Genomic DNA, 23,465 nt, shown 5'->3' on the forward strand with positions numbered 1-23,465 from the left:
CCCACGGGCAAATAATATTTATTTGTATCGAACCGGTGAAGTAAAGCTGTTAGACTTGCAGATGGGGGGTAGCACCTCGAAAACAATTTCTTGTATAGGACCACGACAATATGAAGTGGTTCAAATCCGTCACCGTCGTTGTGTCCTGATCTCAGTGTCCAGAAGCGATGGTTTTCAAACGGTGTAGGTTGGCGGGGTAAAAACAGCATCCCAGCCGCATGCTGATGAGACGTCACACGACGCCTACTACGCCGCACCGAGATAAAACCATTGTCGATGAGAGGCGTTCGGTTGTAGGGCTGGCAGGTGGCCGCTTTTATCGTGCTGGGATACTTCACAGTTCCAGAGCGTCGAGTTGAAATCTATTTAAGGGATCGGTGTTGAGTGGAACGGTCCTTCCGTAGTACTCCTCTCTTAGCGAGGCGACTAACAGTCGCTTTATGCACAATGCTATGATGATCTTTTATCTAAAGTAAGCGTAAGTCAGTGCCCAATGTCCGCGCGTCTGTTATGACCTCTAATTTTTTGTTTATCAAACGCCTTATTTTGTAGTTCCTGCAAGACACTTTGGGAGACCGTAAGGATCAATACGAGCCGCGTACCACTATAAATAGCTCTCTGATGGTCATATAAAAGAAACTGTGATGACAACTAAATATTGGAGCACGCTTGCAGATGGATGGATAATTTGGAAGTACATGTTGGTGTGTTGTTCTTATACACTGAACAGCCAAAGAAACTGGTACACCTGTCTAATATCCGTGTAGGGGCCCCGCAACCTCGCAGAAGTTCCGCAACACGACGTGGCATGCACTAGACTAATGTCTGAAGTTGTGCTGGAGGAATGAGACCATGATTCCTGCAAGGCTGTCCATAAATCCGTAAGAGTATGAGGTGTTGGAAATCCCTTCTGAACAGCACGTTGCAAGACATCCCAGATATGCTCAATAATGTTCATGTCTGAGGAGTTTGGTGGCCAGCGGAAGTGTTTAAACTCAGAAGTGTGTTCCTGGAGCCACTATGTAGCAATACTGGAAGCGTCTGGTGTCGCATTGTCCTGCTGGAATTGCCGAAGTCCGTCGGAATGCAAAATGGACATGAATGGAACCAGGGGATCACATAGGATGCTTAAGTACGTGTCACGTGTCTGAGTCGTATCAAGATGTGTCAGGGGTGCCATATCACTCCAACTGCACACGCCCCACACCATTACAGTCTCTACAAGCCTGAACTGTCCCCTGCTGACATGCAAGGTCCATGGATTCATGAGGTTTTCTCCATACCAGTACGCATTCATCCGCTCGATATAATTTGAAACGAGACTCGTCCGACCAGGCAACATGTTTCTAGTCATCAACAGTCCAATGTCGGTGTTGACGAACCCAGGCGAGGCGTAAAGCTTCTTGTCGTGCAGTCATCAAGGGCACATGAGTGGGCCTTCGGCTCCGCAAGCCCATATCGATGATGTTTCGTTGAATGGTTCGCACGCTGACACTTATTGACGGGGCAGCTCTGAAATGTGCAGCAATTTGCGGAAGAGTTGCACTTCTGTCACGTTGAACGATTCTCTTCAGTTGTCGTTGGTCCTGTTCTTGCAGGATCTTTTGCCGGCAGCAGCGATGTCAGAGATTTGATGTTTTACCGGATGCCTGATATTGACGGTACACTCGTGAAATGATCGTACGGGGAAATCCGCACTGCATCGCTACTTCGGAGATGTTGTGTCCCATCACTCCTGCTCCGACTATAACACTACGCTCAAACTCACTTAAGTCTTGATGATTTGCCACTATAGCAACACTAACCAATCTAACAAGTGCGCCAGACATTTTTTGTCTTATATAGGCGTTATATTTGAATATGCATGCCTATACCAGTTTCTTTGGCACTTCAGTGTATAAGATGGACGGTTAGTCAGAAAGGAAGCAATTAGGTGAATGTAACTGACTGGAAGCGCATGCCAGTGGAGTTTCAACAAGTGATCAGAACGCCAACACGGTTGTAGGCGTTTCCTAAGTGAACCAGTCAAGGGCCTGCTACGTCTTATTGGCCTTCATCGGTAAAACATGGTGTTCACGCCAGATTTCGGAATGATGCTTGGTTTGAGTTACGAAACACACCCCGGTATCTAGAAACGGTTTGTAACGTACGTAATCGAAAAAATTTATTTGGCCTTCATAATATCAGAGCAGCTTTCTTTTGATTAAGCAACGTGCCCCGCTACGCAGCCCACCAATTGGTGGTGTAGCAGACGAGGAAAACTGCAGCAGACGAAAGTGACCTGCCTTGCCCTTATTTCGGCGGCAAACCACGCCCGCTTGCGTGTTTGTCGGAGAACCTGGTCCGCAGAGAAAGTTAACGTCCGGGCACCTGCTACACGTAAGGCACGCAGCGCTCCACTCTGCCGTCGCCACTGGTCTGATGTCACCGGCCGGAGGCTCATCTTTGTTCACACTTTTCGTGTGGGCTGGAGCCTACATAAGCACTGGCTTCTCTCTGACTGATGTTAAGTCCGGAAGCAGAAATCTCTAGTGATCTTTGTCTCAACTGGAGCTACCGTTCTTGGATTGTGTCAGCCGAAGTTCCTCGAACTTGGTTTCTTACCTAACAAGAAGATGGCGGCCACGATGTATCACAAGAACACAAAAGCAAATACTTCTCGATTCCAACAAGAGCGTATTACATCTTATGTTTTAGGTTTTTGGACAAGCACAAGATCAACTGCTTCAAAACTAGTGTAAGAAACGATGACAGTTCTGCTACATTATTACAAAAGTCTTGTGTGACCCAGGCATGGAATGTCTGATCACATAAACGCTTATGCTTCACTTCAATTATCCTTTACTCGTACATTTTGTTATGCAAAATAATGGCACGAGATATAGGACTAATTTATAAATTAGACAATGTATTAGCCAAACTCTTGAGTACGTGTAATTCGTAAAATCTCGTTTCGTAAGAAACGCAGACGCCTCTTCATCAAACTAAGGAGGAGGAGGAGATTAGTGTTTAACGTCAACGAGGTTATTAGAGACGGAGCACAAGGTCGGATTAGGGAAAGGAATCAGGGGAAGGAAATGGGCCGTGCCCTTTGAAATGAACCATCCCGGGCATTTGTCTGAAGCGATTTAGGGAAATCGCTGAAAACCTAAATCTGGATGGCCGGATGTAGGTGTTAATTGTCGTGCTCCGAAATGCTAGTAAAGTGTGCGATCAAAGTAAGCATTGTTTGCTTTGGCATGCGAATGCTGATAATAAAAATTGAAATTAAGAAAATAGTCAATAAGCGTAAATAACATTAAAATGTGCGAGGGCACGTACTTGAAATTCTAAAGCTAAATACAGTTTCACGTACTTTGGATCTGACGTGATACTTTGCCTACCAGCATTTATACTGCCGTTTAAAGTCTTCGAGACACGTGCTGAAAATACGGCAAAGCGTTTCTCTCAACAGTGCAGCAAAAGTCGACTTTTCAGGAAGATTACCTACAATTCTTATTTGTACAAGTGGCCTATTTTGACAGCAGGGACATGTACGAGAAGACGTACAACAAATTTTGACAACAATATTGCAAATGTTTGTGACTTTCCTGCAGATATATATTGTATACATGAAAAACACGAAATGTTGTGGAAGGAAAAAAATTTTCTATTGCAATTTTCAGGAATAAAATCTCGTAGCTTACGTGAAGAAAGATATGGTGCGCAAAACTTAAGGGCGAGAGTAACTTTCGCCTCAGTGTCACTGCCACGAAATATTGCTCGATGGAAGTTGGACCACACATACAAAGACCTGCAATAGCATAGTGCAGAAGGTAAACGAAGGAAATACGCAATGAAACAAACAGAAGTGACACTTTCTTTCAAGTACGTTAGTTACATTGAAGTCACCGCGATTTGTTTGGTCCTCTGGACATTACAAAAGACGGAACATGGTTCTTAACAGGGTGTGTAATCACCACGGTTGCGATGCATGCTGAAAACATTGCCGGCCACAAGGTTGTTACGAAGTTGTTGTGGCAGGGCGAATCATTCCTCCACCAGCGCTAGTGACAACTGCTGAATGCTCGATGGTGCATGTGGTCGTGCTGCAATGAGTCTCTACAATGCATCACACACGTGTCCGATAGGACTGAATTCGGGGGAATGATCAGGCCAGTCCATTCACCCAGTATTTTCTTGTTCCAAGAGCTCCTCTACCTGCTCAGTTTGATGCGGTCGCGTGTTGTCATCCACAAAAACGAAGTCATGGCGGAACGCACGTGGGGAAGCGGCACCGTATCACAGTGGCGATTACCGGTGACGGTATCGCGTTCAGAGGCATTGTGGCCAGTACGCCCTTGCAACATTATGCCTCCTCCCACCTAAACCACCAAAACGATCGTGTTAGATAATGTTCCTGGGAGAATTACGTGTCGCCACCTCTCTCCGTGTGAGAGCACATCCAGATTCACTGCTCAGACTGAATCTTCTCTCACCCGAGAAGCGACCACACTCCTCACTTATCCGGTCCCTATGCTCTTGGCCTTCACTGCAAAACGGTGCCACTGATGTGCAAGGTGTCAACAGAACACAGCGCACTGGTCACCGTGCAAAGAGACACAGTCATATAGTCGCCGTGTCGCTGTGCAGCGTGATTTGCAGTCCTGTTAAATGTGGTTATAACTGTATGATAAGGGTTCCTTCTTTGTTGTTGCACAATACAGTTGTAACCTGCTGATGTACTTGACCGTGGTCTGCCACCTCCTCTCCTCAGGGCAGCAGTGCCTGAGGTTCGCAACGCTGGCCATGCACGTGAAACAATGCTGTGAGCAATACCAAACTTCTGAGCTGCACTCGTCACCCTTCCTCCTTGTTCCAGTTTCCCGATGATTCTTCCTCATGTGAAGTCATCCGAATGTTGCCACCGAGCCATGTTGTAATGAAGAACACAACCACAGTGCATCCTAGCTGCTCGCTGACTGATACACACTATCTTCTCCCGTTCCTTCAACTGTCTCGTGTTGCCGAGCCAGCCCCATTTGGCACTATAGCCAAACTGACGTCACGCCAAGTGACATGCAACATACTGTGCGGCAGTGGGAGACCTCTGGCAATATGCTCCTGCACTTTCAATCGTTTCCACCGAATAGTTAATATGATATGTTCTTTTATCCATCTCATCCCTATGTTTCTCAAAACAGTGTAACTATTCTGGTTACATTGGCGTCTTCTAATGGAAATGAAAATGCCGTGTGGCTAGGGCCTCCCGTCGGTTAGACCATTCGCCTGGTGCAAGTCTTTCGAGTTGACGCCACTTCGGCGACTTGCGTGTCGATGGGGATGAAACGCCGATGATAAGGATAACACAACACCCAGTCCCTGAGCGGAGAAAATCTCCGACTCAGCAGGGAATCGAACCCGGGCCGTTAGGTATGACATTCCGCCGCGCTGACCACTCAGCTACCAGAGGCAGAAGGCATCTTCTAATGAGGTATTGCAATATTGTGGTCAGATAGTTCACTGCTTCAGACGCTGTTACAGTATATTCAATGAGGCTCTTAACAACAAGTAAGTAAACAATTCCTTATGACGTATCGACTGATGATGAATTTTCCATAACTACAATATAGCAGATTACACAGACGAAAGGAATCTGCAGGAAGCCTGCAGTTCAATGTTCATAGAGTTGCACATGGAGGTAATGTAGAGGTCATTACACACCTGTTACTTTCTCTCCAGCGGAAGATAATATTGGCGCTTATTTCGCGGGAACGTTATTTCTCATGAATGAATTGTGCGCTTTGGTCACTTGAGCTCGCCTTGGGGAGTTTACCAGGTATTCGGTTGTGTTTAAATGTGGAAATTAGGGAGCGTCTCGTCAAAGAAGTTGGCGCAAAGACAAAATGCTGAGTTCAGAGTATGGAGGAGTCCAATTTAAATTTCGATCCCGACATTCTTGCTTGACTTTTCCGTGGTTTCTCCGAGCCTAATAAGGGGTTTGCGATACTTCCTCCGCTAACGAGCTCGCCAACGACAGGATAAAACGAAAAGTGAAAGGTGCAGGTTGCGGTTACAGCGGCACCGACACCGACACCGGTGGATTCCGTCAACGAATAACATCGGCTGAAGAAGGACGATTTTCATATTAGTGCGCCAATTCGTGCGCGGTGACAATGCAGCCGATCTCATAGTCCCGACGCACAGAATTCGGTGGGAAATTCAAATCAGTTTGTTTTCCTTCGGCCGAATCGGCCAACTTTTTCACACACGAAACATAAACAGTCAGAAACCGGTAAGTTTACTCCAAGAAAGAAGGATTTTGCGGTACTTTGATCATGCAAAATGACAGAATAGGGATATAACTTGGAACCTATGGACTGGTCTCACAACTGCTATAGCAACAACAAGTAGGTTGAATCTCTGTCGGAAATTTTAGGCATAAACTATAATATCAAAAAAAAATCTGTTCAAGTGAGAATGGTGGGGTATCTTGTGCATAAGGTTACAGTAATGAATCTCTTTTGAGTTGCTGCACTTGGGCGTTAACTGTCTAGGATTTATTTGCACTCCTTACTAGCGTTTTTATGCTTGTTTGGTTAATGATTCTGTTACATGAAGTGGTTTTCAAATGAGGTTATTGGTTTCAGCTTTTCAGTGCTTTAGGTGTTCAGAGAATCTTATTCGAAAGTTAACGTTCGTCTTTCGTACTTACGCTGTTAAGTTTGATTGCTTTTATTTCACAATTTCGCAATCAACAGGTTATCTGTAGGTAAACGGTGTATAATTTTGGTACATTACTTCTAATTTTTCAGGTAATAATTAAATTGGTTGCATTATTATATAGCTACACTTTTACATACGTCTGATTTGTTTCGATAACCATGCGATATCGGTTATTGTGTAATTTGCTTGTTATTTACATTGTGTTGTTGTCAATATAGTAATAATACTTGGTTATCAGTACATCTGACCTACTACTTTATATTGATGTCAGGTTATATTCTTTTCACTGGTATTTTGGGGACTGCTTCTTGGACAGATAATTCAAAGGTATTGTATGGTTACAGGTAGTATTATTTATCATTGCTGTTGTGTAGGTGCATGTCCAGCATGTCCATATGGCATAGCTGGATGCTGTCATTGTAATCTATTTTCGTAGACGTATTTCGGTAGAGGCTATTTCTTACGGGCATGCAAAGATCAATACCTGCATAACAGTTCACTAGTTGCATTTGTGAAGCATTTTCTAATGACCGCCAGGAAGATATTTTGTGGTTTCATTATTATAGAGGTAAATGTGATTTTCATTTGGGTTTTATGGCTAAATATTTAACGTACCTCCACAGCACCATGTAACCAGGAAGTGTAAGTCAGTAATTTTCTTTTTTTTTACTTTTGCTTTATACCTATATTTTAACACGTATATAACGTTAACTATTTTAGATGTTAGTCATTGACCCTTCTGGAGATAAAGTTTTCAAACATGTCGAAACCTAGGTGGAGAAGTTTTAAGTAAACCTTGTGCTATTTCAGATGATTTGGCCGTTTATCACCTTTTTCTATACGAAGAGTGCATTATATTTGATGTCTCTACCCATTTTCAAGATTCTAAACTTATGTGAAGTAAAATGTTTTTACAGTACAGCAGCAATTTCATTTTGATTTACTTCAATGAAAAAGTACCGTTACCGGTTTCGAGTTTACACATTCGTCGTCACACAGCTCGCATACTTTTATGAAAACGCTGTCGATGTGACAATGTACAGCGGATGAGCGCCTCCTAAAGAATTTAGCACCCCTGTCGAAGCTGTACTCTTTCGAGAGTGTTTTTTCTTGCAGTGAAAGAAAGGCGCTGCAGCACTGACAACAAGGCAGCCATCCGCAGGTGAATGACGGCCAGGTGTTCACTGTGCAGGTACGGAGACGGGCAAGCTGGTGGAGCGGTTCGCGTGGCGGCAGCTCGACTTCGCCTACCCTGACGCGCAGTCGCGCCAGAACGCGCTGCGGACCGGCGACTTCATCCCAGAGAACAACCTGCCCGTCGGCATCGAGGTCTGGGGCGACAAACTCTTCGTCACGGTGCCGCGTTGGAGGCAGGGTGAGTCGCAGCGACAGCCAGCTGAAAAAAAAAAAATCACTTGACACATCCAGGGCTAGACCGGAAATGGACGTGACAGAAGTAGGAGCTACAGATCGCCGAGCGTTTACAAAAACATAACTTTTTTGGCATGAGTTAGGCAAGATATGAGCCATTTATGTTAGCGCAGCTTATAGACAGCGGATGAGAATAACAATCTGAGATTAGCATGATGAAGTCCTTATGCGAGAAATTTCTTTTATTTTCAACTTTTACATGTGGAAGGAGTATACAGAGGGTCTATACAAGGGCGATTTTCTTGAGGACAATATTATAGAAATGGGAGAGAATGGTAGATGAAGATGAAATAGGAGATATGATACTGCGTGAAGAGTTTGACAGAGCACTGAAAGGCCTAAGTCGAAACAAGGCCCCAGGAGTAGAGAACATTCCATTAGAACTACTGACAGCCTTGGGAGAGCCAGTCCTAACAAAACTCTACCATCTGGTGAGCAAAATGTATGAGACAGGCGAAATACCCTCAGACTTCAAGAAGGATATAATAATTCCAATCCCGAAGAAAGCAGGTGTTGGCAGATGTGAAAATTACCGAACAATCAGTTTAATAAGTCATGGCTGCAAAAAACTAACACGAATTCTTTACAGACGAATGGAAAAACTGGTAGAAGCCGACCTCGGGGAAGATCAGTTTGGGTTCCGTAGAAATGTTGAAACACGTGAGGCAATACTGACCCTACGACTTATCTTAGAAGACATATTAATGAAAGGCAAACCTACGTTTCTAGCATTTGTAGGCTTATAGACAGCTTTTGACAACTGTTGACTGTAATACTCTCTTTAAAATTCTGAAGGTGGCAGGGGTAAAATACAGGGAGCGAAAGGCTATTTACAATTTGTACAGAAACCAGATGGCAATTACAAGAGTCGAGGGGCAGGAAAGGGAAGCAGTGGTTGGGAAGGGAGTGAGACGGGGTTGTAGCCTATCCCCGATGTTATTCAATCTGTATATTGAGCAAGCAGTAAAGGAAACAAAAGAAAAATTCGGAGTAGGTATTAAAATCCATGGAGAAGAAATAAAAACTTTGAGGTTCGCCGGTGACATTGTAATTTTGTCAGAGACAGCAAAGGACTTGGAAGAGCAATTGAACGGAATGGATAGTGTCTTGAAAGGAGGATATAAGATGAACATCAACAAAAGCAATACGAGGATAATGGAATGTAGTCGAATTAAGTCGGGCGATGCTGAGGGAATTAGATTAGGAAATGAGAGACTTAAAGTAGTAAATGAATTTTGCTATATGGGGAGCAAAATAACTGATGATGGTCGAAGTAGAGAGGATATAAAATGTAGACTGGCAATGGCAATGAAAGCGTCTCTGAAGAAGAGAAATTTGTTAACATCGAGTGTAGATTTACGTGTCAGGGAGTCGTTTCTGAAAGTATTTGTATGGAGTGTAGCCATGTATGGAAGTGAAACGTGAACGATAAATAGTTTGGACAAGAAGAGAATAGAAGCTTTCGAAATGTGGTGCTACAGAAGAATGCTGAAGATTAGATGGGTAGATCACATAACTAATGAGGAGGTATTGAATAGAATTGGAGAGAAGAGAAATTTGTGGCACAACTTGACTAGGAGAAGGGATCGGTTGGTGGGGCATATTCTGAAGCATCAAGGGATCACCAATCTAGTATTGGAGGGCAGCGTGTAGGGTAAAAATCGTAGGGGGAGGCCAAGAGATGAATAAACTAAGCAGATTCAGAAGGATGTAGATTGCAGTAGATACTGGGAGATGAAGAAGCTTGCACAGAATAGAGTAGCATGGAGAGCAGCATCAAACCAGTCTCAGGACTGAAGACCACAACAACAACAACATTACTTACACTGAAAATAAACCGAAATAATGCTCAGTATATTGGGTTTTTTAATATTTTTATAAAGTGCATGAAAAGGAAACGCAAAGAAAAATATGAAATTGCAAACAAATTTCCAAGAAAGCTTCAGTTACTATGCTTTCTTGTAAATTTACTTGCACAGTCCTCGTGAACGCTTTAGGTGCAATCCAGTCTTGGAAATTTATTTGCAATCCCAAAATTTCCTTTGCCTTTCCTCTTAATGCCTTTTATTTCTTCTTTTTTTTGTGGTAAGGTCCTATGGAACCAAATTACTGAGACCATCGGTCCCTAGGCTTACACACTACTTAATCTGACTTAAACTAACATACGCTAAGGACAACACACGGAGGCCTCGAACTTCCGACGGGGAGAGCCGCGCGAACCGTGGCAAGGCGCCCTAGACCGCACGGCTACCCAGCGCCATGCCTTTTATGCAAGCATACTAACGCCACTCCACTATCCTCGGATTACCGTTCAGTACTCTTTCCGCTGCGCCACCTGCTGGCTGGAAACTACGCTAACCTAAGTGGCTAATGCCTTGCCCGATCAGCTCTAAAAATGCTATTTTTTTACGTTTGGCCATCTGTATCTCTCACTTCTGTCGCCTTAATTTCTGGCCAAACCCTGCATATACCATAAATTTGGACGAGATCGGTGACGACGAGTAGGAGCGGTCACCTTGTCAAGTGATCTGAACGGCTTCAACAACAAACAGGAAGTATGCTTAACGTTTGTTTATTATTTTTAGCCTACAGCACAATATAAAACTCACGTATCTGCTCAGATTCATTGTGTCCGCCACCAGTGTTGCCACCTCGCTATTACTCAGAAACGAATATACGCGGCCGTCAAGCCACCAGCTGTTACTGCAGTCACTCTGCTAGTGACAGCGAAAATTTACTGAAAATATGCCCAATTTAAGCTCAGAAACTGCTTTTACTAAAAAAGTGGTCCGCGAAGTCTTTCTTTATTGTGTCACCCCATTCAGAATAAAAAAAGGTGTATTTTAAACCAAATTCTCTGGTGGGAGGAATGGAACGGGGTCCATTGAACTTCATGGTCCAACTGAGGAGCTACCTGAATGAGAAGTAGCAGCTCCAACGTTCGCAAAACCGAGAACGGCAGCGAGAGCGGTGTGCTGACAACATGCCCTTTCATACAGCATGTGTATGACGCCAGATGGCAGAGGATGACACTGTGGACGATCGGCAGCGCAGAGTCCTCTGCGTCTGATGGCGGTGTTACAGCAGAACGAAACAGAATCTGGAGGCCCCCACAGATTGACGGTTTGTTCACATGTAAATAATGTTTCTAACATAAATCGTGTAACAGGAACAAGTACAGACATTTTTATATGTGGTATCGTAATGCGTACTCACCTCCATCTGTTGGTCGTTTTTTATTTGCATCGAACGGTCTTGCCACAAACACGTCACAAACTCTACGACCTGATGTTTTCAGCATGGCCGTAGGTGCTCCTCTAAGTCGACTACACTTGTCAATATAGACTAGCCATTTTGCGCCCACGTCTCCACACTTCAACACCTGACTTGCTGCCCAAGGGAAAATTAGCATTAATGGTTTGCTCTTGCCACATGCTCTTGGAGGTACCATCCAACCTATAAACATATGATTTGTAATGGCTATAATTACTGGTCCGTAAATGACGTAAATACTGATGTAACGTTGTTCAGTATACCGTCCTCAGTCACTAATGGAAATATCTGCTTTTATGCCGCCTGTATTGACTGGGCTACATGGGAATAGAAGGGCTAGAAGCAGACAGAAACTAAACTCATTACAAAAAAGAAAAATAAAGCAGAATAGTATCACATGCATACCAAATTATTGCATTTCATTATTACATTACATAGGTGGATTCCAATTTTGCTAAGGCTAAGAATTTCAAAAGAAATCAATGCATTTTTACTGTTTTAATTAGTTAATAGAGGAGAAAGTGTAAACATGGGCACAGGTGTAATTATGGGCATTCCTCTCCAAGGAAATATGCAATTAATGCATATTAGAGGATATGACTGTAAACAATGCCGCTTCTTGATAGAAGGTAGCAGTGAGAAGGTGGAACCTTTACGTATTTCAAGTAGTGTGACTGCAACGTCAGTTATTGTGTGAATAGGTGTTCGTTCTGTATTGCAAAGGTTTGACAGCTGTGTCAAATCATTTTCTTTTCTTGTCCTAATGCTAAGTTTAAAATAGTTTCCAGTGATACGCAGAAATCAGAATCCTTCGCTACTCTTAGAAGCATGTCTTTAGTCACTCATGCCTTTTAGGTTGCATGTGACAGTGGTCACATTGCTTAGGCCGGGTTGGCGGAAATGTGGCCTCTATCTACAGGAGGGAAGGGAGCATAATTACACCGTCTTCTAGTCAAGTTTACTTTAGTACTCAAAAAGCTGAGGTAGCAATAAATGTGTTCAAAGTAAGTGGGTTATACCCTACGAACCACTATATCTTCACCGAAGCTGGCTTTGTGCCTACTGAGTTGGTTACTCCACAGTAGAAAATTAAGTTTCTAAATAACTGGCTCCTGCCCTTGCTTTCCTGGACCGTCCAAATCATCTGCCTCTCCTTCAATTTTTCCTGAAAGACAAGCACTTCACGTTTTAGCTATGCCAGTTGATGAGGCTATTGGATCACTACAATGTTCCCCACAGACATCAAACATAGTTTTTCCATTTCCTGCCCCCAACATAAAGAAGAGAACCACGACTCGGGGACGCAAATCAGCAAGAGCCTGCCTCATCACTGGAGTGCCATGCACGGGTCAGTTAAGTCGCTTGAAAAAAGTGCTGTTAAGAAGAGACCGTTCAATTTCTCCGAGGCTGAAGGCCACTCAGTGATCAGCTGTGAGAAGACATGAGGCATGCAGATTTGATGTTCATTCAAAATAATCTGTAGACTAGTCTACCGTTGGTACTGTTTTGTCCAGTTTGTCAAAACATTTAAAAAGATTGAAGTTCCTCATAACGTTAACATGGCATGAGTAATAAATGAACACTGGAATATGACATCAAACCAAAGAAGTTTTCAAAGAACTAAAATGACAGTCTTACCTATGCAAGCTGGTCAGTAAAAACAGTTTTGAACTTGACCTTTGCTATAAAAAATTTATTTACATTTAAATACTTTTATTATTAGGGCCTCTATTTGCCCTCCCTTTTTGATAGTGCTGTTTCGTGAAGTTTTCGACTATTTCGTTGTAGAGTAGAAATAATTTATATTTATCACCGTTTTGCCGCCTATCATTTAGTAAACTTCTTATAATAGTTAACAAAGGCCAAAAACCTATAAATTCTCCAAAATAAATTATCTTTAAGTCAAAAACAAAAGATGGCGTCTATATTTCCATCTTTTTTCTCTACAAATCAAAACATTGTCTTTTAGATGAAACAAGCTAGCTGTATTGATGTAATTACCTCTTACATCGACTGCGAAGCCTCAATCGCTTTAGAATACTTTTTTAAAGAAATTGTCAAAAAGTAATCTGAGTAGTGCTGTCGTATGATCCTCGGTGTAATTAGTTCATAGGGGTTGTCCCCCTTGTCTATCACGTCTGTGAGAATGAGAGGTGGTTCTGAGCTTCATTAAATGTCAATAATGTTAGGGATCGTTTCGAAAAACGAAAGAAATTGCGGAAACCTGGCTCAAAGGATGCAAGCTGATAACGTAAACATAAATATAAAGACTAGTACGAAAAAAGATAGATAATTTCAAATAATTTTATGATGAACTCGTGTCTGTTATGTTCCATTCTAACTAACATTTGTTATGGTGAACCGAGAGCCTTCGATCTGAAGCAGTCGATTAGGTGTAAATAGAACAAATGAAAAAATCTCCTTTCATAAAAAGGAGAGAAAGAAAACGTATAGCTAGTGGCACTGCTACAACGCATTACATGGTACATGACGGCCGCCGATAGCAGAAACGAATTTTTTTCTCCATAAGGGAAAACTGTGTCCGATAGAAAAAAATAGAAGCAGCACACACCAGCCAAACTACAGTGACACATTTGGAAAAACTAATTATTTTGTCTTACATGTATCCATATATTTAGGCGCTAAATAACACTCATCTCGTGGATTTCACTGAGCCCGCAAACTAAAACTAATCATTCCTGAATGTCATCTTCGAAGCCTAGACATACCGCTGTAAACAGCCATAGGAATCTTTCATCTAATTCGCCACATGTCGTCCTTTCTAGATCTAAACAAGAAAACAATATGTAAGCCTGCTGACGAAAGAAATATTCGTTTGGGCCACAAATGGCAAAAAATTCAGATATTAAATTTAAATATGGCCGAAAAGATAACTTAAACAAAACATGCTTGTGACAAGTATTTACGAAACAAATTTATCCTTCGCTTGTAGAAAATTTATAGTAGGTGAACTAACAGTATCAGACTTCTCTCTGAAACTTTCCTTCTCTCGCCCCAGTCTTTCATTCTCTCAAACAACGCACAGTAACCTGGAACGAAGTGTCTGAACGTTGCGCTGGCGAAACGAAGTCGTCCCCAGTAAGAAGACACGGCACGTACTTCCGCATAGCACAGGTGTCTCAATATAGGTGCACGTAACACTTAGGTCCAAGGCTTCCGAACACTAAATGCTTCATGGAAAAAAGAAAGAGAAATACCCACCTAGCGCGTCACCGACTATGTACCACAATCTACGCACTGTGTGAATGTGTGTGTTTTTCACACTGTTTCCTTGAAGTGTGGTTGGAGGCAACTGTTTTACCGGGATAGGTTTCCTAGACGTGCCATTAACATTTTCTTTCAGGAACGGTTTGGGCACTGATATCTGATTTAGTGCCTTAAGTAAAAGCGGTATTGGTTAGTAATCATCTGACCCTACACCTCACTGAAATAATAGGAGGCGATCAAAGGATTCAGTTGAAGAAAATTACGTCACTGAACAAAACATTAGTTATAGCTTTAAACGAACACCCTCGTTGCTTTGTGTATCTTTTATACCTTGCGTAGGTGTCCGCCCCCGGTAGCTGAATGGTAGCCGGCACGGTAGCTCAGCGTGTTCGGTCAGAGGGTTAGCAGCTCTCTGTAATAAAAAAACTGAGTTAATCGTTCAACAACGAACTTAAACGGATGTCTCACGACGTCCGTCCCGAGCAGATACAACGAACGAAAGCGAACAAAATGAGATTTAAAAAAAAAAAAAAAGAAAAAAGAAAAAAAAAGAAAGGGGGTTCAGCGTGACGGAGTGTCAATCCTCTGGGCCCGGGTTCGATTCCGAGTTGGGTCGGGGAATTTTCTCCGCCCACGGACTAGGTGTTGTGCTGTCTTCATCATCATCCTTTCATCCTGATCGACTGCAGGTCGCCGAAGTGGCATCAGAGTGAAAGACCGGCACCCGGCGAACGGCCCGCCCGACGGGGGGTCCTATCCATACGATAAAATAACAAATAAGAAAATAAAATCATTGTGTATGCGATACTACAGCCTTCTGTTTATGTGCACATCGCTTTCTCGTGACGTTTGTCACCTCAGTCTAGAAGCGTACGGAATATCACGCCAACCTTGTGATTGGATTGAAGAATTCCTAGCAAACAGAATACAGGATGTTTTTCTGAACAGCAAGTGATCTTGAGACGTGAGACTGACTTTGTGTGTGCTCTAGGGGAGTATTCTAGAACTATTACTTTTCACAATATGTAGAAATGAACTGGTAGATAATATCGGAAGTTCCATGGCGGTTTTTCAGGGATGATGCTCTTTTATACAAGTAAGTCGTGACAATAGAAAATTGTAGCGAAATGCAGGAAGACCTACGTCTGGTGCAGAGAGTAGCCATTGACCCTCAGCACTAACAGATGTAATGTATTCCAAATACGTAGACAGGATCACCTGCTATTGTACGATTACACAATTGCAGGACGATTGCTGGAAGCAATTACTTCAGTAAAGTACCTATCAGTACGCGTACGGAGCGATCTGAAATAGAACGACCACATAAAATTAATCGCGAGTAAGGCAGATGATACACTAACATTCAATGGAATAATTCCCTGGAAATGTCGTCCATCAACAAAGTAAGTAGCTTACAAAACACTCGTTCCACCAATACGTAAGTACTGCTCGTCAGTATGTGATCCGTATCACATAGGACTGTAAGAGGAAATTGAAAAGATTCAAAGAAGAGCTGCACGTTGTCAGTATGTGATCCGTATCACATAGGCCTGTAAGAGGAAACTGAAAAGATTCAAAGAAGAGCTGCACGTTTCGTTACTGGTTCATTTAGTAAGCACAAAAGTGTCACAGAGATGATCAACTAACTCCAGTGGCAGACGCTGCGAGGTGACTTGCATAATATAAATGTCGATATAGATAGAAAGAAGTCACTAATAAGTGGCTTGATTTGGCTGTACCACACTTGAAAGAAGTTGTGAACTTTCTTCTTCGTCGGGGTGAGGCCATTACGTAGGGTGAGGGCGGTATTATACGACAGAATCCCGGTGTCTTCTAGGAGTACTAATTTTTTTGTCCAGTGTGCTATGAACATGCATTAAAGCAGTACTTATCCGAAGTATTACAATTATTTTACTACACGTGCTAAGCATAGACACAGAAATAATTCATTCCAGGAAGCAGAACCGATATTACAACGTTTCAAGTCCAGAGTGTTCTTTTCTTCTGGGTCGTCAGTCTTCTGACTGATCTGACGTAGCCCGCCACGAATTCTTTTCCCGTGCCAGTAGCACTTGTGTCTTGCCTCGTCAGTTATTCTCTGCATGTATAGCAACCAGCTGGATGTATTAGCTTTAACTATCAGAAAATGTATGATATCTGTAAAATCCATCACACACAACGAAAATATCACATTTACTTTAATAACGTGTGCGTAACAAGATGGCATTATTTCAGAGCTATGATAAACTGTGGACTAAACTCACGGCAAGTGTTCTGCCCACCTGAAGACGTTCGAGTATGTTGAAGCTAGACGTTGCCTGTGGTGCTAGTGTAGGCACGATATCTGAGCAGTCCCTTACACACAGCTGTATGCTGACCGTGGCAGCACATAGTGAGTGAATCGACTTTGAAAGTGGGGTGTTAGCCGTTCCATACACGTGGGTCATAGCATATCGGCGATTTCTAAATAATCTGTGTTCCTGAGGACAACAGTGTATAGGCTGGATCTGCAATACCGTAGAGACAACGCTTCCACACGCTTAAACGCCCGCGCAGGACGACCGGAAAGTGTTTGACGACCAGACGTTTCGTTACTTCCACATTGTCATACGAGGCGATCGACGATCTGATATGACTCAAGTCTGCCGCCGACTTGAATGGGCGTCGTCAGGAACCCACTTCTGACTGTACGGAGACGAATGCGCACGTAAACTGCTTTAGCCGACGACCGACTCGTGACCCACTCACTCTAAGGTTGTGAAGTGCATCATAAATGATCTTGGATGGCGCAGAAACTCACATGAACGACAAATTCTTACCGCTACTACGTCCAGCATCGACATCAACGTTGACTTATGACGAGGACAGCTACAACGAATTTCAACAACGCAAAACAACTCTCCTTAACTAACAAACAAAATATGGACAGGTATAGGTACTAACGGAGATATAGTCTACGGGCACAGTAGATATTCTAATAAGCGTTAATTGCATTCCATTCATTTATTTTCCTACAGCCCCGAATTGGTTCAAATGGCTCTAAGCACTATGGGACTTAACATCTGAGGTCATCTGTCCGATAGACTTAGAACTACTTAACCCTAACTAATCTGAAGACATCACACACATCCATGCTACAGCCCCGAGAATAGATTTAGAAACGCCCTTCGTAAAGGAAATGAGGAGACTGCAAATTGGCTTCCATATTATTTGCGATTGGGCATTTCTTCTGTATCACATATTGGAACAGTATTGTAGAAATTAACGTGTCTGCAAAACAGATTGCTCCACTCGTTGCTGGTATGGAACGAGAAGTACAAAAAGAATCAAAACATATTATAAAAATGTATGTACGTACGCATGTATATTCGGCATCTCCTCCTAAACCAGTGGACCTATTTCAGACAAACTTAGTAGACATATCACTTATCATCTGGAAATCTTCTATTAGGATGGGGATATTAAGGTGGAGGGGAAGGCGGAGGAAAAAGTGGCAGAGGGAGGAGCAGGAGGAGATGAACAGAGTGAGTGGGAGGAGGAGATGGACAGAAAGACGGGGAAGGACATGGACTGATAAAACTGGAATAAATATATACGCAGGCATCGCTGGATACTTAGCTAGTAAATTAATTAAAGAGAATTACCTGTACCAGTGTTCCTCCATCCTGTTTGTTGAAATTTATCCATCTCTGTACAGACATGATAATTACAGAAACGCTTAAAGTGATAAGAATCTTGTAAATCAAAGAGTTCCGCTCACGTTGTATGGTTAACAACGAGTCGGCACAACGAAAAGAAAAAACATTACACCTTTCTTACGGTCGAATCCTCGCATATATTCGTAGACATTACCAAATCAGGGAAGTGTATTAACATGTAAGTATAAAATTTCTGTCACCAAAACAACTTTTAAAAATGCAAGAACTTTACTGAGTATGCAGTGTTAAGCAGGACGCCTTCGACAAAATATCCTACGTTGTTCAGGGGTATTCCGTGAATATTTGCAATGGACGCACAGTCTCTAGTGCTCCGTCACATGGTAATGGTATAATCATGATGTATTCGGTTCATTACGCCAAATACTTTTGTTTCAGACTGCAGTATTTCATCGCCACAAAACTTAGGGAACCGGTGTTTCGCAGGCGCCTTCGTACAAGTACGAAAGTACCCAGATGTGGCTGCCGTCGATGCGGAAACAGCTCGGCAGAACGCCGTTGCGTCGCTCTTACGTTGCATTCAGTGATTCCATAGATGAACCCACAGATAAGATGCAGGTCGGCCAACCTATCCATAGCACTGCTGTGTATCATTGTTAACGTACAACTAACACCGTCGGAAAAACAAACGCTAGGCGGCACCGAGTAGTACTGTATGCAAGCTTGAGAGCGAAGAGTAATGTAGGAATTTCTGTTGACGACAGCAAGATCGTAAGTGATCGGAACATGTTTTCTCCTAAACAAGACATACAACGCATATCGTCGACATCTGCACACTTGTGGAGATATGTTTAAAGCAATAGAGATACTAAAGCAATTGTATATTAGAAATCAAACGGAATGCAGTTGTGCTCTAATGGTTCAAATGGCTCTGAGCACTATGGGACTCAACTGCTGTGGTCATAAGTCCCCTAGAACTTAGAACTACTTAAACCTAACTAACCTAAGGACAGCACACAACACCCAGCCATCACGAGGCAGAGAAAATCCCTGACCCCGCCGGGAATCGAACCCGGGAAGCGAGAACGCTACCGCACGACCACGAGATGCGGGCAGTTGTGCTCTATAGAGGCACCAAAGATCACGAGAAAAATTCCCTGAACAACCCCCGAAATTTTGTCGATGGAGGACAGGTACCCCCTATAGACCTTACCGTCTCAGGGCTCTACATGAGATTTCAACTGTTACGTCTTTGTTTTGACGTTAGCTAAGAATTTTTGTCCATATTTCTATCCCCTGATCCTACTAACGAGAGCAGGGCGAATTGTTGTAGAACTTGGACCTTTTCAAATGATCATAGCTTCAAGAAACTAGACGACTATGGTCATCGTTCTCTGTTCACCCTCCCCGCCCCCCTCTCTCTCCCCAAGGACGGAATCTGTGAACTTAAAATTTGAGTGCGTCTAGAGTAAATCTCTTTATGTTCAAGTGTGAAAGCGTTTCCTAAATGTTTGCGTGACGTGTATCTGAGGCAGGACGTGGTTGACAGCCCAGTATTTACCTAGGGGTGTGTGGGAAACCGCCTAAAACCCACATCCAGGCTGGCTGGCATACCGGCCATCGTCGTTAACCCGTGAGACGGATTCGACACTCATTAGGGATCTTTTTATCTCAAGTTGGGTCAGGGTGGGCTGTTTCAGGCTTGGTCCATTGTACATCTGCGTTCTTTTCAGACAAATGCCATAAATCCGGATAGTGTGGCATAGGGAGGTCTCAGATTGTAAAATTTGGGATTTTTTCTTATACTGTTCATTCTCTGCCCAGAACGGTGAAGTAGGCTATTTGTTATTAAGCCCGTTGTATACCTTGGCCCTTTTCGGCCAAATACCAGCTAAGTGAGCATGGGGCAGTGGCCTTCCAGTTGGGAATACTGGGAAGTTCCCGCTTTTGCCTTACCGCCCAGGGAAACTTCCCAAAAACCTTTACTTGAAGGGGATTTTCTCATTTACTACTCCAGAATTTTAACACGAAAATGCGAACTAAAGTATTGTGATTGTGCTAAACTGCTTTAATCCACTGTTGCTGTGCTGTACATAAGAACAGATTACAATCTCCTTACTACACGAGTAACAGTGAACTTTCGGTTCCATATGTTCTGATCCTTTCCGTCTTATAATAAGTTGAGTCGACAATAATGAAAGTAACACCGATTGCTGGAACCCTTAGGGCAAGCGCTACGTGAACGGGAAATCAGTAAATTCCTTCTCTGTTGAGGCAGTCTCAGCCGTAGCTGCCGTGGCGACCACAGTACTCCTTAATAACACACAGTTTGAGAGAAACGCTTCAAATTTTGTCGATTAATGTATGTTTTGCACAACTTCTGCCCTCCCCGCTTACCTGAGAACCTGTTCTGCTGCGGTTTCCGTGGAAACGGCACCGTTCTTCTGGTTTTAGAGGTGTCTGGAGAGCAAGAATCAGCCGTTGTCAGGTGCTCGGGAACGAGACTTTCAGAGCAATAGTCGCCACTCACTGAGAGAAAGGGAAGCGACGTCTACAGCTTTTACTCTAATGATTTCAAAAAGCCTGTGGTCTAGGGAGAGCAGAAGCGAGTGACGGACTTCCTGCCGCTTTCTATTACTTGGAAAGAAAATGGTTTAAAAAATTCTCGAACATGACTACTAGATAAATTAGATGCCACTACCAGACTAGTTCTTCATGAGATGGTATCTTGCAGTTGGTATATGACTCGTCCAACGTTCGCTCACTAATTACTACACTGAAGGGCAAAAGAAACTGGTATGGGCATGCGTATTCAAATACAGAGATACATAAACTGGCAGAATACGGCGCTGCGGTCGGTAACACCTGTTTAAGGCAGCAAGTGTTTGATGGACTTGTTAGATCGCTTACTGCTGCTACAATGGGAGGTTATCAAGATTTAATTAGTTAGAACGTGGTGTTGTAGTCGGCGCACGAGCGATGGGACACAGTATCTCCGAAGTAGCGATGAAGTGGGGATTTTACCGTACGATCAATTCACGAATGTGCCGTGAACATCAAGAATCCGGTAAAACATCATATCTCTGATATCGATGCGGCGGATAAAAGATCCTGCAAGAGCGGGACCTACGACGACAGAAAAGAATCGTTCAACGTGAGAAGTGCAACCCTTCCGCAAACTGCTGCAGATTTCAATTCTAAGCCATGAACAAGTGTCAGCGTGCGAACCATTCAATGAAACATCATCGGTGTGGGCTGTAGGAGCTGAAGGCCCCCTCGTGTACCATTAATGACTGCACGACACAAAGCCTTACGCCTCGCCTGGGCCCGTCAACAACGACATTGGACTGTTGATGACTGGAAACATGTTGCCAGATCGGGCGTGTCTCGTCTCGTGCATCGGGCGGATAGATGTGTACGTGTAATGACACACCCTCACGAATCCATGGACCTTGCATGTCAGCAGGGAACTGTTCAAGCTCGTGGAGGCTCCGCAGTGGTGTGGGGTGTGTGCAGTTGGAGTAATATGGGACCCCTGACACGTCTAGATGTGACTCTGACGGGTGACACGTATGTAAGAATCCTATATGATCAACTGCACCCGTTCATGTCCATTGCGCATTCCGACGGTCTTCGGCAATTGCAGCAGTACAGCGCGACACCCAACACGTCCAGAATTGCTGCAGAGTGGCTCCAGGAACACACTTCTGAGTTTAAACACTTCCGCCGGCCATCGAACCCCTAGACATGAGCATTATTGAGCACATCTGGGATGCCTTGCAATGTGCTATTCAGAAGAGATCTCCATCCCCTCGTACTCTTACGGATTTATGGACAGCCCTGCAGGATTCATTGTGTCAGTTCCTTCCAGCACTACTTCAGACATTAGTCGAGTCCATGCCACGTCGTGTTGCGGCACTTCTGCGTACTCGCGGGAGTCCTACACGATATTAAGCAGGTGTACCTGTTTCCTTGATTCTTCGGTGTATAACGGTGCTAGTGTTCCTATGGCATCTCACAGCATATCGCATTCTGTCCATCTTCCCCAGAATATTTTTTCTCCAGCTACATACGACAGCATCCCAGCTGATAATTTTATCTTTATAAATCATAGATATTAATGTCCACAGAATGTGCTCCCTAGGGTTAGGGAAATTCGATTCGCAAAGTTTTTAACTTAAAAACTGACTTTTTAAGTTAGTTTTCAATGAGTATAGAGGAATGGCGCTTATAGATAATAAAGAAGTTGTTGTGGTCACAATAGGCCTGCGTATTTTTTAAGTTTCTGTTTGACTGTTTTTCTTTCATTTTCTTGAAATGTTTGTACTTTTTGTTAAGGGATTAGTAATTTTGTTTGAGTGTACCCTAATATCGTATGGAGCACTTGGTGTTTCTCGGGTTTTCGCAAAACAGAGGACGCATGCAGTGCTTGTAATAAAGCGTAGACATCACTGCGCCATTTGGCAGAACTTGTATAATGTAGCTGTTGTATTTTGTGTCACAAGTAAATATTGTTTTTGAATGTCGAAAATAGTGAACGCTGTAATTTTCACCATCGGTTTATACTTTTAAAGATAAGAAGAAATATCATCGTACTGGTATTAATATTTAAGTAATCTAACATAGACTGTATCGTAATAAAGAAAATCGTCTCCTTCAAGCCGTATTCTGTTCCTACCATCTTCCAACGTGCAGTGTCAATCGCTGAGGCTCGGGAGTAATAGTTCGCTGAGGAATAACTCGATCTATAACGAAGCAAATTGTTTCCTGAGTTTTGGAAGGCAGAATGAGCAGAATAGCTGTTGCCGATCGTTTTAATGTTCCTAGAACTACACTACAAAGGAGATTAAAATCGTTATAAGGAATCAACAGACATCTGTGACACCTCAGATGGGGTTCCTCAAAGCAAGAAAATTCCGAAAAAAATGCTTGTAGAACACATGTGATATTTTGATACCAGGTTAATGCCGTTAGCTGAGACCGAGTTTCTAAAGATGGCTTACTTACAGAAAACGTCAGTCCTCAAGTTTAATGCGTTATGTCCGTTTCAGTCGACCAAAAGCTGAAAGATTTTTTAACTAACTGTTTTTTATCAGTTTGTAATTTGTTATATAAACAGATTAACTTGGTTTTGAACCACAAAAAACCTTTTTGTATTTAAAAACATATATT

General features: G+C 43.0%; 1 protein-coding gene across 1 annotated transcript in view; it reads left to right on the forward strand.

Moving 5' to 3' along the window:
- The window catches only part of LOC124606663 (protein yellow-like), a 118,555-nt gene that overhangs the window by 17,570 nt on the left and 77,520 nt on the right, over window positions 1-23,465 (forward strand). The window contains exon 2 of the mRNA XM_047138674.1: window positions 7,898-8,080. Coding sequence (XP_046994630.1) covers window positions 7,898-8,080 — 183 coding nt within the window. The remainder of the gene's footprint in view (window positions 1-7,897; window positions 8,081-23,465) is intronic.

Source organism: Schistocerca americana, chromosome 3 (genome assembly GCF_021461395.2).
Source record: "Schistocerca americana isolate TAMUIC-IGC-003095 chromosome 3, iqSchAmer2.1, whole genome shotgun sequence".
NCBI classification, from domain to species: domain Eukaryota; kingdom Metazoa; phylum Arthropoda; class Insecta; order Orthoptera; family Acrididae; genus Schistocerca; species Schistocerca americana.